The sequence below is a fragment of the Scaptodrosophila lebanonensis genome, unplaced genomic scaffold (genome assembly GCF_003285725.1).
Source record: "Scaptodrosophila lebanonensis strain 11010-0011.00,11010-0021.00 unplaced genomic scaffold, SlebRS2 tig00000171-arrow-arrow-pilon, whole genome shotgun sequence".
In the NCBI taxonomy this organism is placed as follows: Eukaryota; Metazoa; Arthropoda; class Insecta; order Diptera; family Drosophilidae; genus Scaptodrosophila; species Scaptodrosophila lebanonensis.
This window is the reverse complement of record NW_022060603.1, coordinates 87,236-101,644: the sequence shown is the minus strand read 5'-3', so window position 1 is coordinate 101,644 and position 14,409 is coordinate 87,236. Positions and strand designations below refer to the sequence as shown.

The 14,409-nt window shown below is 37.8% G+C and overlaps 1 protein-coding gene across 2 annotated transcripts in view; it reads left to right on the top strand.

Annotated features, from left to right (window-relative positions):
- Nucleotides 1–14,409, top strand: part of LOC115629903 (probable Ras GTPase-activating protein) — a 64,194-nt gene that overhangs the window by 13,572 nt on the left and 36,213 nt on the right. For both annotated transcript variants that reach the window (XM_030526507.1, XM_030526504.1), the window contains exons 2-3: nucleotides 4,772–4,884; nucleotides 5,542–5,749. In XM_030526507.1, the coding sequence (XP_030382367.1) occupies nucleotides 4,772–4,884; nucleotides 5,542–5,749 (321 nt within the window). The remainder of the gene's footprint in view (nucleotides 1–4,771; nucleotides 4,885–5,541; nucleotides 5,750–14,409) is intronic.

Below are 14,409 nucleotides of genomic sequence, written 5' to 3'. Positions count from 1 at the left end.
GATTGGACAGTTGTTGCTTGTTTTTTTTAGGTCTAAATTAGGACTTTAATCTGACAACTTTTTGAGTTCGTTCTTGACTTTTTTTTGGAAGCTTTACAGTACTTTGTTTAACTTACAATCCATCTGCTCAAACGTGACCTGCACTAGTTTAAAAAAAACAACTCTTTTAATGTATTTATATAAAAATCCGTATTATCGCCTTCAGGCCCCTCTTGAGCTAATTCATGCAGGTCTGGGCTTTTAGTTTCTTCAGCGAATGACTATTGTGGCCTCAATTGACTCATAGCCCGGAGCAGATACTTCAGCTTTGGAAACTGAAAAAAGTCGAAGAAGGGAGCCAGATTTGTCGATAACGGTGGCTGACTTGTATTTTGTGGTCATTAAATCTCAACAGGTTAAGTAATATAGATTAAATTCAATTTTCCTTGTGCTGTTGATCTTGTTGTGCTTAGATTTTGGTCTCTGTTTGTCTATTTGAGTCTCTCGTGCGTCCGATCGGAGCACAGCGTTTTACTGAATATGTACTTTACCAATCGCTCAATCGCTTAGTTAGTCAGTCCATATGTCGAACTTGGTACTAAAGAGCGGTACTGGCATTTGGGATCAGGCTCCCTGCTTGCTTAAGTCCAGATCAAAATTCGTATATTCAGCTTTTGGAATTTATTTAAGTGTAATATCCTTTTGAAGTTTAAGGAGCGTATTAAAAGTAATAACTCGTATTCAGAAGATACATTATATAGGAATTATATGCAATGAAAACTCTCTTAATGGACACCTATTTTATCCAGAGACCCCTTTCAGGCAGACACAATTTTTGTTGAACATTCGTTCGGTGTACTAAGTATTTAATTATCCCATTAATAGGACACTCCCCTTGGGCGGGCAAAAGTTGGCCAAGAGAGTTTTAGCTGTAAATAATTCCTATCTTAATATTATAAACTCTGCTGAAAAGTGTTATCACAAACAATTATAACTGAAAAGTAAATCTGCATTTCTAATCTAAGTATATTTTACCATATTTTCCTATTTTGTATGCTGAGAATTTCTGCTTTTAAATACTGATATGTTAACTGAAAAAAACCGTTTAATTTCAAGTCATCTTTAATCAAAATACTTTAACTTGAATGGGTTATTCGACTTTGCTGATAAATCACTATTAGATTTACTTTAATCTTTTTTTGAAAGCATTCCTTTGCCTTTGAACATTTTACTTTCGGTAATGCAGTAAGTTTAAAAGAGCAGCGCCTTAGTCTTGGGCTTAATCAGACAGTTAGTTAGTTAGTCAATTTGCCAGTCAGTCAATAAATAGCGGCAAACCCAGTTCACTACTGCGCCTATAGTATTTCTTTTGTTTTGAGCGCTTCGGTCATTTGGTCGTTATTGCAGCGCCACTTGGCAGGTGGGCAGTCAGGTACATACATACATACATAGTACATATGTATGTACATATGTCATTATATGCGAGTACTGCTTTCTTCTTCCTATGCATAGCAGGCCGCCAAGTTCACATGAAGCTTAGAGCTTAGCTTTGCAAAAAAAAATAAAGAAAAAGAAAAAACCGCTGAGAAAGTGCATTGAACTTAGCGACAAGAAATTCTTATGCAAAAAAAAAGTTACATATACATATATGTATATATTTATATGAAGAAAAATTAAAAGCAGCAACAAAATAAATACATATGAAGAAAATACCGTCAAGTCAAGCAGCGAGCGTTGAGCGTCGAGCGTTTCAAAATTAACGCGCCGTCTGCGACTCCGATTCCGACTGCAAAACTTGCTGAGGCAACGCAAACGCGTCTCTGCCGGCGCTCGCTGCCTCGTCTTCAGAATTACATAGAAAATTTATGTTAAGTGGCAGGCGTCGCACTGTGGAAAAGATTTGAGTCTTGCCCAATTCCGATTAACTGCATTATTTAGCAAAAGTTTATTTTATCTTTCTGGAAGAAAAATAAACTCCAGCATTGATTTTAATTGACGCGAGTCCACATCTATCTATACATCAGTAAAAAGAACCAGCGCTTTCTATATAAAGTTGGTAATCTATCTTCACTGAATTGATTTGAGATCGGTCAAGAACATATTTGTATTACGAATTAGTTTAGAAGAGTATGGCATTTTCCAAGGAACTCGATTGTGTTCGGTTTCAAATTCGTAATATACCTCTCCAACCCATCCAGAGTAAAGGCAACTCTAGTCAAAACAAATAGACTGGTAACATTAAAAAAAGTGACTAGTGCAAGAGTTAAACAGCTTTCAATATGTAGCTTAATTATTATTGTTGTAGCTTATTTTGAATAAGAGGACAACATATTGAGATATATTTCTGGCTGATGAGATAAGTTTCCAAAGATCCCTTTCGTTTTTTAATGGTTAATGTGGATGCTTTATTAATAACTTTGAGTTGATTTGATTGCCTTAATAATAAGTCCAAATACACACGCATTACAGCCAAATTGCCTAAGCAGAAGATCTATATCCTTAAAGGCCGGAAACTATTTTCATTATAGATTCATTCTGCTTCTCGATAACAATAAACGTTTTATGACAACCCATCTATATAAAACATTTATAATGACTTCAGATTATTCAGAAGCTTAAGAAATTATGGGGAAATAGGATTAAACCCGATTTCATTTAATGGTTCAACCAATATTGTTTTAAAACCTTAAAAAGAATGTTCCCAGATTGATGCCTTCATTTGAGCTTCCTAATAATTAATTAAATAATTAGTAAGTAGTTTTATTTTATGGTTCAACCAATATTGTTTTAAAACCTTAAAAAGAATGTTCCCTTCATTTGGAATGATCCAAACGGTATACTTACATACTTATGTATTGATCTTTGTAATAATTAGTAAGTACATAGTTTTATTTAATGGTTCAGCCTACATATATTGGTTTAAAACGTTAAAAAGAATGTCACCAGATTGATGCCTTCGTTTGGAATGATCCAAACGGGTTACTTGCATACTAGCATATGTATTGAGCTTCCTAATAATTGATAATTAATTAATAATAATTAATTATTATTATTGAGTAGTAGATATTTCTGGCCAATCTGTATTTAAGCCATCCCACTGTGCGGCGTCAACTGTGGCGTCAGCAGAAGTAGCCGCAGTGGCTTAAAACTGTGAAATAAGTTGCTTGTTTAATAGAAACATTAAACATGGACGATGGAACAGAATAGACAGTGCAATGGCATCGGGGTCGAAGGGGATCTAGGGGGTCGACGCGTTCAGGTTCGGGTTCGCATTCGGGGTCTTGAGGTCGCTCATGTGTGCTGGATACCAGCTAAAGCAGAAGCACAGAGACCGACATCATCATCATCATCATCATGTACATAAAATTAAAAACGTTTTTTTTTTTTTTGCTTTTTTCATGCTTACTACTTATTTTGTGCGCTTCACATTGTTATCTCATAGTTTTAAGAGACGAGTCGTGGTGTGGCTGGCGAGTCAAGGCGAGAGGGGCGCAGCAGAAGACGACGAACTGAAACGAACTTTGAAAATGTTTTTCTTATTTTTTGCTGCCTGCTGGCACGCAACAAGCAGGCAGGCTCTTCGATGGGTTGGGGAGAGGCGCTGCGGCGCGAACGATTGAATGTCTGTTCAATTGTTGGATCATACGGGCGTGCAGTTAGTTCAACTTGGTTGGGTTGGTAATTGTAATTGTTGCTATTGTTGCTGATGTTGTTGTTGTTGTTGTAGTCATAGTGTAGTTATTGATGTTGTTGTTCGTTCTTGCAGCTTTTGCTTTGCTATTCTAATGCATACAATTTTCACATTAGAAACGGCACACGCAGTCCTCAGACTTACGGCAATTGCATCCATAATTTATTTTATACACACATATGTATGCATATGTGTGTGTGTGCGAGTTTTTCTTTTGCAAAATCTTATTAGCAACACGCATGAGCTGCGCTGAGAGATGAGTTGAGGAGCAGAAGCAGCGCGCCGATTGCTCTGCAGTGTTTGGGGTTTTTGAATTTCAAATGTTGTGCCCAGAGCGCGCCATAAGCGAAGCTGATTTAACTGCGCCAGCCTAAAAGCATGCAACAAAATGTGTGCATGCCAAATGTGGTAAATAGATGGCGCCACCTTACCTCTTAGATTCGAAAAAGGCAATAGCTAGCGATGGTGAATTAAAAAAAAACGACTTTTTGCTTAGAAAATATGAGCATCGGACAGCCGCACAGATCACTCCCAAACACTCGGCTGGCTTTATATTTCGGAGGAGCAGCTTTTACAGCTAACAACAAGCGCTGACTGCTATTGCTTTTTTGTTTTATTAAGTCGTTGCGAATTCTTTTCAGGCGGATTTGTAAAGGGAATCAGTGCACATATGTATAATTTTATATAAAAAGAGTATTTAATTAGTTTTTTATTTAATATAACAAGTGGCTTGGGCGAAGCATTTATATAATGTATAATGGTCAGACATATCCAGAACAGATTATTGTCCAGGAAAGTGCAGCAAGGTACGCATCTACGGCGCCCTTCCTGCAATGGCAGGTGCTCTAGAATAATTCATACAAGTATTTCAGTCATAGCCCTTCTATCATAGCATATGAAGATCCTTCGCTAAGTAGGCAGTAAGTTGCTCTTCAGTTATCTGAGAGCGACTTTCGAACGCCTTTTGGTCAGCGAAGTCAACTCTGCCATAATTTTGTTATAGTACTTTTATGGCAATTAATATACGATATACTATATATACTATAACTTTAAACTGTTTAAATCTATTAATTGTTGACTTCTATTTTATACCATTTGCAGAAACGGAGGGCGAACTGACACGCGTCATCGTAACACTGCCCTGGGCTCCGCTGTATTGTGTTCTCCAACAAGATGATCAATCATTTACTGCCTATTGCAGCGAGGAGATGTCGGTGAGTAATTGAATTGACATTCAGTTCAGATGCAATTCTTGTAAATAAAAGAAAGCCTTATTAACACCATCATATCGATAGCCCGTGTCTGTCTGTATGAACGCCTCGATTTCGAACGACTTTAAGAGCTAGACACTGCAGTTGCCTTAGTTAAATTTGTTGCGTAATATATATATAGTATTTTACGAAACAACTTAATATAATTAAAATAAAATAAGTAATGAATTGATAGATCGCTGATTAAATCCTTTATTTCTGGCTTGTAAGACTTTGCAAATCGTTTTTACCGTCCCCGTCATCCTTTCCAGCTCATAAACTAGATATAGAATTGATCCCCTAATCGAATATTAATCCAAAATAAGTTCGTCTAGAGCTAAGTAATTGTGCTAACGTTTAATAATATGATATCACCTCGCATTGTATGTCTGTATGTATCTTTTTCTCACACTCGCACCCTTAATACGGATTTAAAACGCTACTAACCTCTAGATATTCCCGGCAACACCCAAAAAGGAGGTGGGTACATTCAGGCTAGTCCTGCGTATTCGTAGAGCTCGTAGAATTGCTGGCATGCATTGATACCCTTCCAAACTTTGCACTAATTTGTTATCTCTCTCTCTCCCTCTCTCTCTCCATCTCTACCCCTTTCTCGCTCAGCTGGGTGATGTTAGCTATGAGGATATACCTCGCGCGCGGCTCGATCGCGTGCGTCGTCCCGCCAAGGCTCTCTGGGATGGTCCACCAACGCTGGCTGAGGAGAATGAAGACTCGGACTCGTGCATTGCCATGGGACTGGGAGGAGGAAGTGGCGGCATCAACGGCCTCTCCGACATCGTGCTAAACACCACGCTCTACAATGATTTAGGTAAGTGGTGGTGGCTCTTCCCACCTAATCATGTAATGACCCCTTGGGTGTGTCGTGTAATTGCCCGACACCTATGTATAAGCGTGATGTTTTCTTTATGTAACTCGTAACCCGTTACCCGGGCGGAGAGCGCGTCTGTGTAGAGTGTGTGGATGGAGGGCATTACAAGTTTTAATTGCATTGACCGGACGACCGGACGATCAACCGAATGACCAGCGAACCAACCAACTCAGCGTGTTAGTGCTATATGTATAATTGCAATTGTTGTTGCAGTTATTGTTGTTGTTCTTGTTTGTAATTCGTATTTGTGGCTCTCGAGCGTTTATGGAAGCTGCCGATATTTGTGTCTCTGCAGTCAGGGCAGTGGAAATTCTTTACAAGGCACACCATATATAACGCTTCGGTGCATTTGTACTCTCAGATCATCAATACGCATTCTTCTTCCCATATTCAATCAACACATAGAATAAATAAAATTTGAATGAGTTAGTCGGGACTGGTTTGTCATCAATGCACAGCCTAAATGGTAAGAGTAAGAAAGCTTTAAAGTGTAGAGCGACTTGCGAAATTTGAACTCCAAATAGGCTTCAACGTTTCTATTGCCTATACATTCAAAAAAGAGTGTTTATATTCTGACAGTCACATATGTAACTGTTGTTTATTAAGATTTCGCAACCGAATTCGTTATTTACACGTTTTTTTTAAATGCCTCAATATAATCTCAAAAGTGTTTAAAATCGACTAGCTATTATGGCAATCTGTAAATGAAATTCCTAAGAGAGGCTTTTTAAAAAAAATTAAAAAAAAATACTTAGTGTATTTTCAAATACGGCTTTAAAATTTTTAAAACAGTTATTTACGAAATTAGCTTACTATTTTGTTAAGGTCGAAATAGCTGGCATTTTTTTCTGGGTTTGCTCAAATAAATTGAACTGAATTTCCTGTAGCTCAAGTAGGTAGGAAATGAAATGCCTGCTATTTTTGCACAGTGTACTTCAATAAATGTTAGGGGAAATGTGCTTGCCTAAAGATTGAGATTAAAGATGCGATCTTTATAGATCGAGGATTGTTATGTTTTGGATTCACTGTATGTGCCAACAAAAATCATTTGTTGTTGCTGCAGGTGTTGTTTCTGTTGCTGTCTGGTGTTTATGAAAAGCTACTCAGGAAATTTGTTTGTATCGTCGTCACGCATGCCAGCACATTGGGCACAATACCAGATGGAGAGAGGAGCAGTCGCGGAGGCGGAGGCGTGGCATTGCGGCAGAGGCAGCTAGCAGTGGGTGATGGGCGGTGGGTGGTGCCAACGGCCTTATCCATACGACAAAACAAGTGGCAACGATATCGTCTTTGTTATTAATGATCAGCATGATCAGCAGCAGAGAGCGTTGGACAGCAGGTGGAAACAGGTGCGTGCACTGTGGAGGAAAAAAAAGAAAAGAAGTGACGCACCTACATACACAAACATATATACGTGTATGTAGATACAGTCGTGTGAAAAATAATAGGGACACTTGCTCGATCGAGTGTCAATGTAGAAGAGACATTATCAGGAAAGACATATCTTGTGTGGTCTCGAACTCGAAAATAATTTAATTTAATTAATTTAAAAGTATTGAAGTATGATCTGAAGATAATCTATTAATATAAAATGCCAAATGTATGTACATACTATGTAGCAAGATAATCCTTTTTCTATGGGACTTACATACAAATATGATTAGCACGTCTGTCCGTCCAGTGACAAATCTTGAAATTTATTCATACGCTATATTAAAATGTCTTTAGCAAATTAAGCTACTTTCCTGCAAATCGACTCTTTTTAACAAACACGTTATTTTTTATGAAGGTATTTTAACTCCAATTGGAATCAAATTGCATCAGAATCAGGATGCAGGATATTCGCTAGTCGTTATACTCGTTTATTATTCAAATTGACTGTTTCCGGCTAGTTTCCATTAAATAGAAACGCAATTCTATTGCAAAATACATCCTTGCTCACTCAGTGAAAAAAATATTTGTTTGCTGTGCATTTTTGTGGAATACCACGATGTTTCCCTATTATTCTGCACATGACTGTGTATACATACATATGTATGTATGTATGTTCATGTGTACGTTTTTATAATTATGTATGTATGTATGTATGCAAGTATAATCATGCCTGCTCCCCCCTCCGCAGCTACCTGTTTCGCGATGCGTGGCTTACTTGGCTTTAAAAATTGTTGTTATTCGAGCATGCGTTGTTATCGCTTCTAGTTATTTATTGTTGCTTTTTTTGTTATTGCAATTATTATTATGTGTGTATGTATATATGTATGTATATCTGTATGTATTATGCTTTAGTTGCTGCTCTCGCTGCGCATCAAGGCTGGCTTAAATCAAAGCTAAATAGCCAGTGAAGCGAAGCCTGCGCAGCTCTGATCTCATCTCCCTCCTCTCCTCCTCTTTCCCCGCTCTTCGTTTCTATTGCAGTAAACAGCTTAAAAACTACATAAATGCAATTAAAAGGCGGCTCTGAAGCCCATCAGATGTTGTTGCTGTTGCAACAACCGCATTGTTCATTGAAGCTTTGTCGCTCGGTTGCATGTTATTGTTCTCCTTGCTGTTTTTGTTGTTGTTTTCATTGGTAGCGTCAAAATATAAACACTACTACATACTAGCAACAACAGCAACATTCGCAACGACAGAGAAACAAAGTTGCTTTGTTGTGTTCCATTTGCCAAAACGTTTCATCAATGAATTTGTAACTCTGCAAAGAAAAGAACGAGAGCAAAGTTGAGAGAAAGAGGCTGGCGAAGTCGAGCTAAAGTTTGGCTTGACAAGTGACAATTAGAGATGGGCGCGTGAGCAACGATCTTAAAATCAGTGCGAGCCTTTAAAGCAATTGAGCGCAACATTTTACAAAATATACCAGGCGGACAGTAAAAGTACAAAAATTACTGTAAATTGTTTGTTTTGCTTAAACTCTTCTTTCAACGCAAATGTATTGCTGTTAAAATAGTTGACAGAATTCAAACATATTAATACATTGCAAAACTGTTATAATAGAACAACATGCCATACTACAAAAGAGTACGCAGCATGCCTGTGTAGCTATTTATTATACATTTAATATAAATTTAAAAAAATAAACTTTTTTTGGGCTCAGTGACATAACACTTTTCTTATATATACATTTTAAAATTTTATATAAATATCGCAGTATAAATACCATATAGTCCTTACCATTATGCGACGCATGTATTGTTTTTATCTTGCTGAAATATCGTGTGCAAAATATCGCCCGCAATATAAGCATGAGCAAAGGTCAAAGAACAAGTAATTTTGTAGGGAAATGTTTGCTTTAAAATATTGTTATCATCATTAACTTTAAAAACAAGATAAATAAAAAGATCAATTTAATATTTCCATGTTGTTTAAACACACAAAACTTAGCATATATGTATAGTATATTAAATAATATATGCAGTATTTTAAAATAAAACTAAAATTCTTTAAATAAGAAGCTTAAGACCAGTTATCTGTTAATTCATATAACTATTTTTAGCTGGTGGTGTAATTTGGTATCATTCATTTGCGTGATTTGCAGGCTCACGTGCGAGCAGAGCATGTCCTGGACACATTGCCATCCCTAATACCAACTGACTGACCAACCGAGCGCCGTTGCTCTGACCTTTGAATGCTGCCAAGCCGTTGTCGACGCAAGCGACGCTGCCGCGCATGTCTGGACAGAGTATGGTGCGCTGTCGCTTCATTTCCGTTGTGTTCCGTTTCCATTCGTGTGTTGTCTGTCGTCGTCTCTCCGTTGTCTGCTATTGCTGTGTTTGGGGGCAGCCAACAGACATAGACACTGGCAAAGCACTTGGCGCTTCGGCCTGCGTTTCATTTCAATTCAGTTCACTTTAAGCTTCCGGCGCAGGCGGTTCTCGGTCGGTGCGTCTTCGTCGCATTTGTTGTTACCATTGTTATTGTTAATGTTATTTTTGTGTTCACAGCTGAGCGGGGCTGACTGACTCCGCCGACTTTACTCACAGCGGGGTATTAGCCCGAGTTTATTGTTTGTGTTTGAACTCAAAGGCGCGTAACGACAATAAAAAACGCGCATAATTTTCTGTCAATTACTAGTTTTTGTTGCTGTAATGTATATGTACATGAATACATTATTATTTATTTATTTTTATTTTTTTTGAAAGTGCTTAAGTGGCCTTAAAAATTTAGCACACACTCAAAATGAAATGCTAAAAATTGTGTTGGTTTTTTTTTTTGAAAACTATGCCCGCACTGATGTCGTTGCGAATTTTGAATCTGTGGTCTAAAAATAAACGCAAACAAACAAAAACGCGCGGCGGCTAAACGCACTAAAAACTCAAACGGCCGTTAAACTAGGCGGCCAAAAAAAAACACACACACACAAACGTGCAGAAACACATACGCACAAGCTCAGGAACTACAACAAAGTGTTCTGGCCCCCCTCTTCCCACTCCCTTTCCACTACCACCCTCCGCCCTGCCAATGAGCTTAAGAAACAGCAGCTGTCTCATCACTTTGCTTTTTGCTATAAATTTAGCAAAAAAAAAAACATCAAGAAAATAGACAAGAAGAAGAATTTAGCATGCTTGCGTATTTCATCGCGGGCCTACATACATAGAAAAATACTTGCAGACATCTGTATGTCTGTCTGTCTGCCTGTCTGCCTGTATATATGTGTGTGTGTGTGTCTATTAAACGCGACGCCCACAACAAACGCGTTGTTTGAAAACGCTGCGCGCGCGTTTTGTGCGCGATTTCGATCGCGCGGCAAGTGAAACGCCAAACACAAACAAAGCGCAAGAAACAAAGCAGCAACAGCAACAACAACTGCAACAACCTAAAAAAACACAGAAAATAAAATAAGTAAACTAAATTAGGGAAATGAGCGCTTGACACCGTTTTGGGGGCTACACCGGAAAGTTGTTGCCGACTTGGACCTCACTTGCTTTTCGTTTTCTGACGTTCTTTTTGTTCCTATTTCGGCGTTGTTGTTGTTGTTGCTGTTTTGTTTTTAAACCGTTTACGGCCATAATCGTATCCGGATTAGCTGTTGCATTGAATTCGGACTGCGTGCCACATACTTACAAATAAACAGTTAAAATTCTTAAGCGACGACCCTTTTCCTATTTCCGACCCGAAACGCATTTCTGTGTAACTGAATATTTCGATTTACTTGTAGAATAAATGCCACCATTGTTCAGTTTTCAAAGTATTCCTTCAATTGCTTACACTTTTAAGACAGATTCGAATGCAGTGGAGTTTTTGATATTCTGAACATATTTTTATACCCTGTACCCGTAGGGTAAAAAGGGTATATTAGGTTTGTGCAAAGTATGTAACATACAGAAGGAAGCATCTCCGACCCCATAACGTATATATATTCTTGATCAGCATGACGAGAGAAATCGATCTAGACATGTCCGTCCGTCTGTCCGTCCGTCCGTCTGTCCGTCCGTCTGTCCGTCCGTCTGTCCGTCTGGATGAACGCAAGGATCTCAGAAACTATAAAAGCTAGAATAACCAAAGTTGGCATCCAGATTCTCCTAGGTCCGAGTAAGGACGAGTTTATTTTTTTTTTTTTAATTTTCCCCCCCTTCCCCCGCTGCAGAATTTCGTCAATAGCGTCCACATTTCAAATGCTACCTAAACCAAACTTTGCACACATAATTTATATATAATTGTCTACTGTTGTTCAAAATTTTATTCAATTCGGTCAATTCTAAGAAAAGTTATTAGCGAAACAAATTCTCGCCAGTACAACCCCACCAAACTGCAGCAACAAGTTCGCTCTTCTTCTTCCTCTTTTTGCTGCTGCTATGGGCGCATATAACTCAGTGACGGAAGTTTACCTGGGTACAGGGTATTACACTGTCGGGCTTGCTCGACTGTAGCGTTCTCTCTTGTTTTTAATGAATACCGACCAGAAATGCTGACCCCTTTGCTTTTGGAATACATGCCATAATTAAGTTCTTCAATTATTGTTGAATTATAGTTTTTAATGTTCTGAACATATTTTCTATAATAATGTCACAGTTTTTCTTAAATTCCTGACACTTTTACTTTAACAATTGTTTGGATCTCTTTGAAAGAAAGCGATTTAATTTGTATTGCAATTTTTGATATTACAATGCATTTTCCATAAATATTTATTCTATCTGAAAGGAGAAATTGAAGCCATTACAGCGTTTTCTTCAATATTGTACGTAATATTAATTGATTAATATTTTTGACCCAACTTTTGAGTGCCTTTTGGATATTTATTCAACGATTCAAACAGACTTTTGAGATTTTTCAGACAACACTTGAAATAGAAATTTGAGAACAAAAATGTAAACTAATTTTTTGGTTAATTTGAGATCGGGAATCTGACAAACACTAGGGACTTCACAACACATTGAATTTACTAATATTATTTCAAAAGGTTTATTGGTTTGAAAAGATTAGAACGGGCTGACCTTAGCAGACGACTAAGAGGAATCGAGCAACTGTACATACATTCTGATAAATATTTTAATTTGAGATCGGGATTATAGAGATTAAACTTTGTGCTTAAGATATTTGGTCGAAAAAAATTAAGAATCATTCCTAGTGCCAAAAACTTTGTGCTTCATAAACATATCATCACCAAAATGGGTAATCAAAAATTTCAAAATCGGTGCAACATATTATATAGCTAACATAGTAACGATCAGTGCAGAAATCTCACTTGCTTATAACGATATCAATAGTAATTTGAAGTAATATCAAATTTGGTTCATTATTTCTTATAGCTGTTATAGGAACGATCGCTGCAGGAATCTTTGTTTTAGGCTACTTCATACTATACCGTTTAACCCTTTGATTAGTGGGTATAGAAATGCGTGAGTTTTGTGTTGGCTTTCGTGAATTTGCATGATTGTGACGACATTTTTGGTCACGCGCACAGCGCTATACTGAACGCACCAAATGCCGTTCTTTGTTAGTGTTCTTTTTTTTTGTAGTTGTTGCTGCAATTACAGTCAGGTTAATAAGTATGCGTACGTGCAGACACACACACACAAAAACTGATTGAGGTTGACATACATTGCTCGGAGACGACCCAATGCTTGGGTTGGGGTCGCCGCTTCATTATGCCTCCACAGCTTTGTTCAGTCGCTCACCTCCCTAGCTGCCTGCCTGCCGCCTCCTATCCGCTCTGGTGGCCTTTTTTTTGTTTTGTTGGTTCTTTTGTGCCTCTAACGGCTCTGCTGCCACACAAACATATTCTCCTATATACTATACTATGCATATACTCGTATATATGCAAATGGCTTGAAAGTCCGACTTAAACACGCTTCGCCATCGGCGCTTGCTGTCTGAAGCAGCTTTTGCGCATTTCTTGTCTCTTTTATGATTTTTCAGTTGCTTTTCTTTTTTGCTTTTTGTTTTGGACAGCTTCCGTTTTTCGTAGTTAATGAAAAGCTACCGATTGACACCAAATTCAATAATTTGATGCACACACGACCCACATTTTAACTATTTTTATGATGCAGCCACAATGAAAACGCATTTCCCTCCCCTCCCCTCCCTCCACCACCACCACCAGATTCACCACATAATGATGCGTGCGGCAAGCCTTGCAAACTTTCCATTTTTCCTCGACTATTGTTGCTTTTCGCATAAATAATTGAAATATTTTTAGACATTAAAAACATTAAAAAAGAAAAACATACAAAACGCCCGCCCTCCCCTGCCGGCCACGCAATGAAGGCACTTGGCTTTGAAAGATCGAAGACAATGGGCGGACGGGCAATATTTGTTGTATCTCAAAAGAGAAAAAGGGAAAATTAATTATGAATTGCATATCGGATTGCGTTGAAGTCTAAAGACCCTGCGGCTGAGCGGGTGCTTCTGATAAATCACAATCGATTGGATAGAGTTGGGTATTTAGTCGACTCTCTCAGCCACTATATTATTTCCGAGATCAAGTTGTTAGAATTTTCACATTTTATTCAACTTTACTCATAACTCGACAAGCTGGATCGAATAACCAGTCGATTGATTTAATAATTATTGTTTTTCGAACTCGTTAAAAATCTTTGAAACACTTGCATACAAACATTTTCTTAAATCTTTGTACTACTTTTGGGACTTCAAACATAAGATTCCCTCTATTTTCAGTAACGCTCGCATTCCTTCAATACTCACGTCCCATCTCTCTTTAAATATATTCGTTAATAAAAATGACAGATATGTCTGCCAACATTTTTATTGCAATAGACAGACATTTATTCTATTCTATCTGTACACTCCAAGAATTTATGCCTACATATACTTAGTATATAGGTACATACTATGTATACAAATGTACATACATATATCAATGCTAGATGATGGCCGAGCTATACTATACATGAACGTATTTTCTGGGCATTGTTCAAAGTCCGATTTCTCGGAATGCAGAAATATTTCAATATTGCAAAAATAAACTGATTCCTATTTTTAGGCACGATAAGAAGTGAACAAAATGTGTGAAATAAATGCACTGATTAACTGTGATGAATTCTGAATTCTAGAAAAGAACACGATCAGAAAGACCTCGCCATACCTATGTATACTGTGTATGTATATAGTATATGCCCACAACATCAGATGAGCATGACTGGACA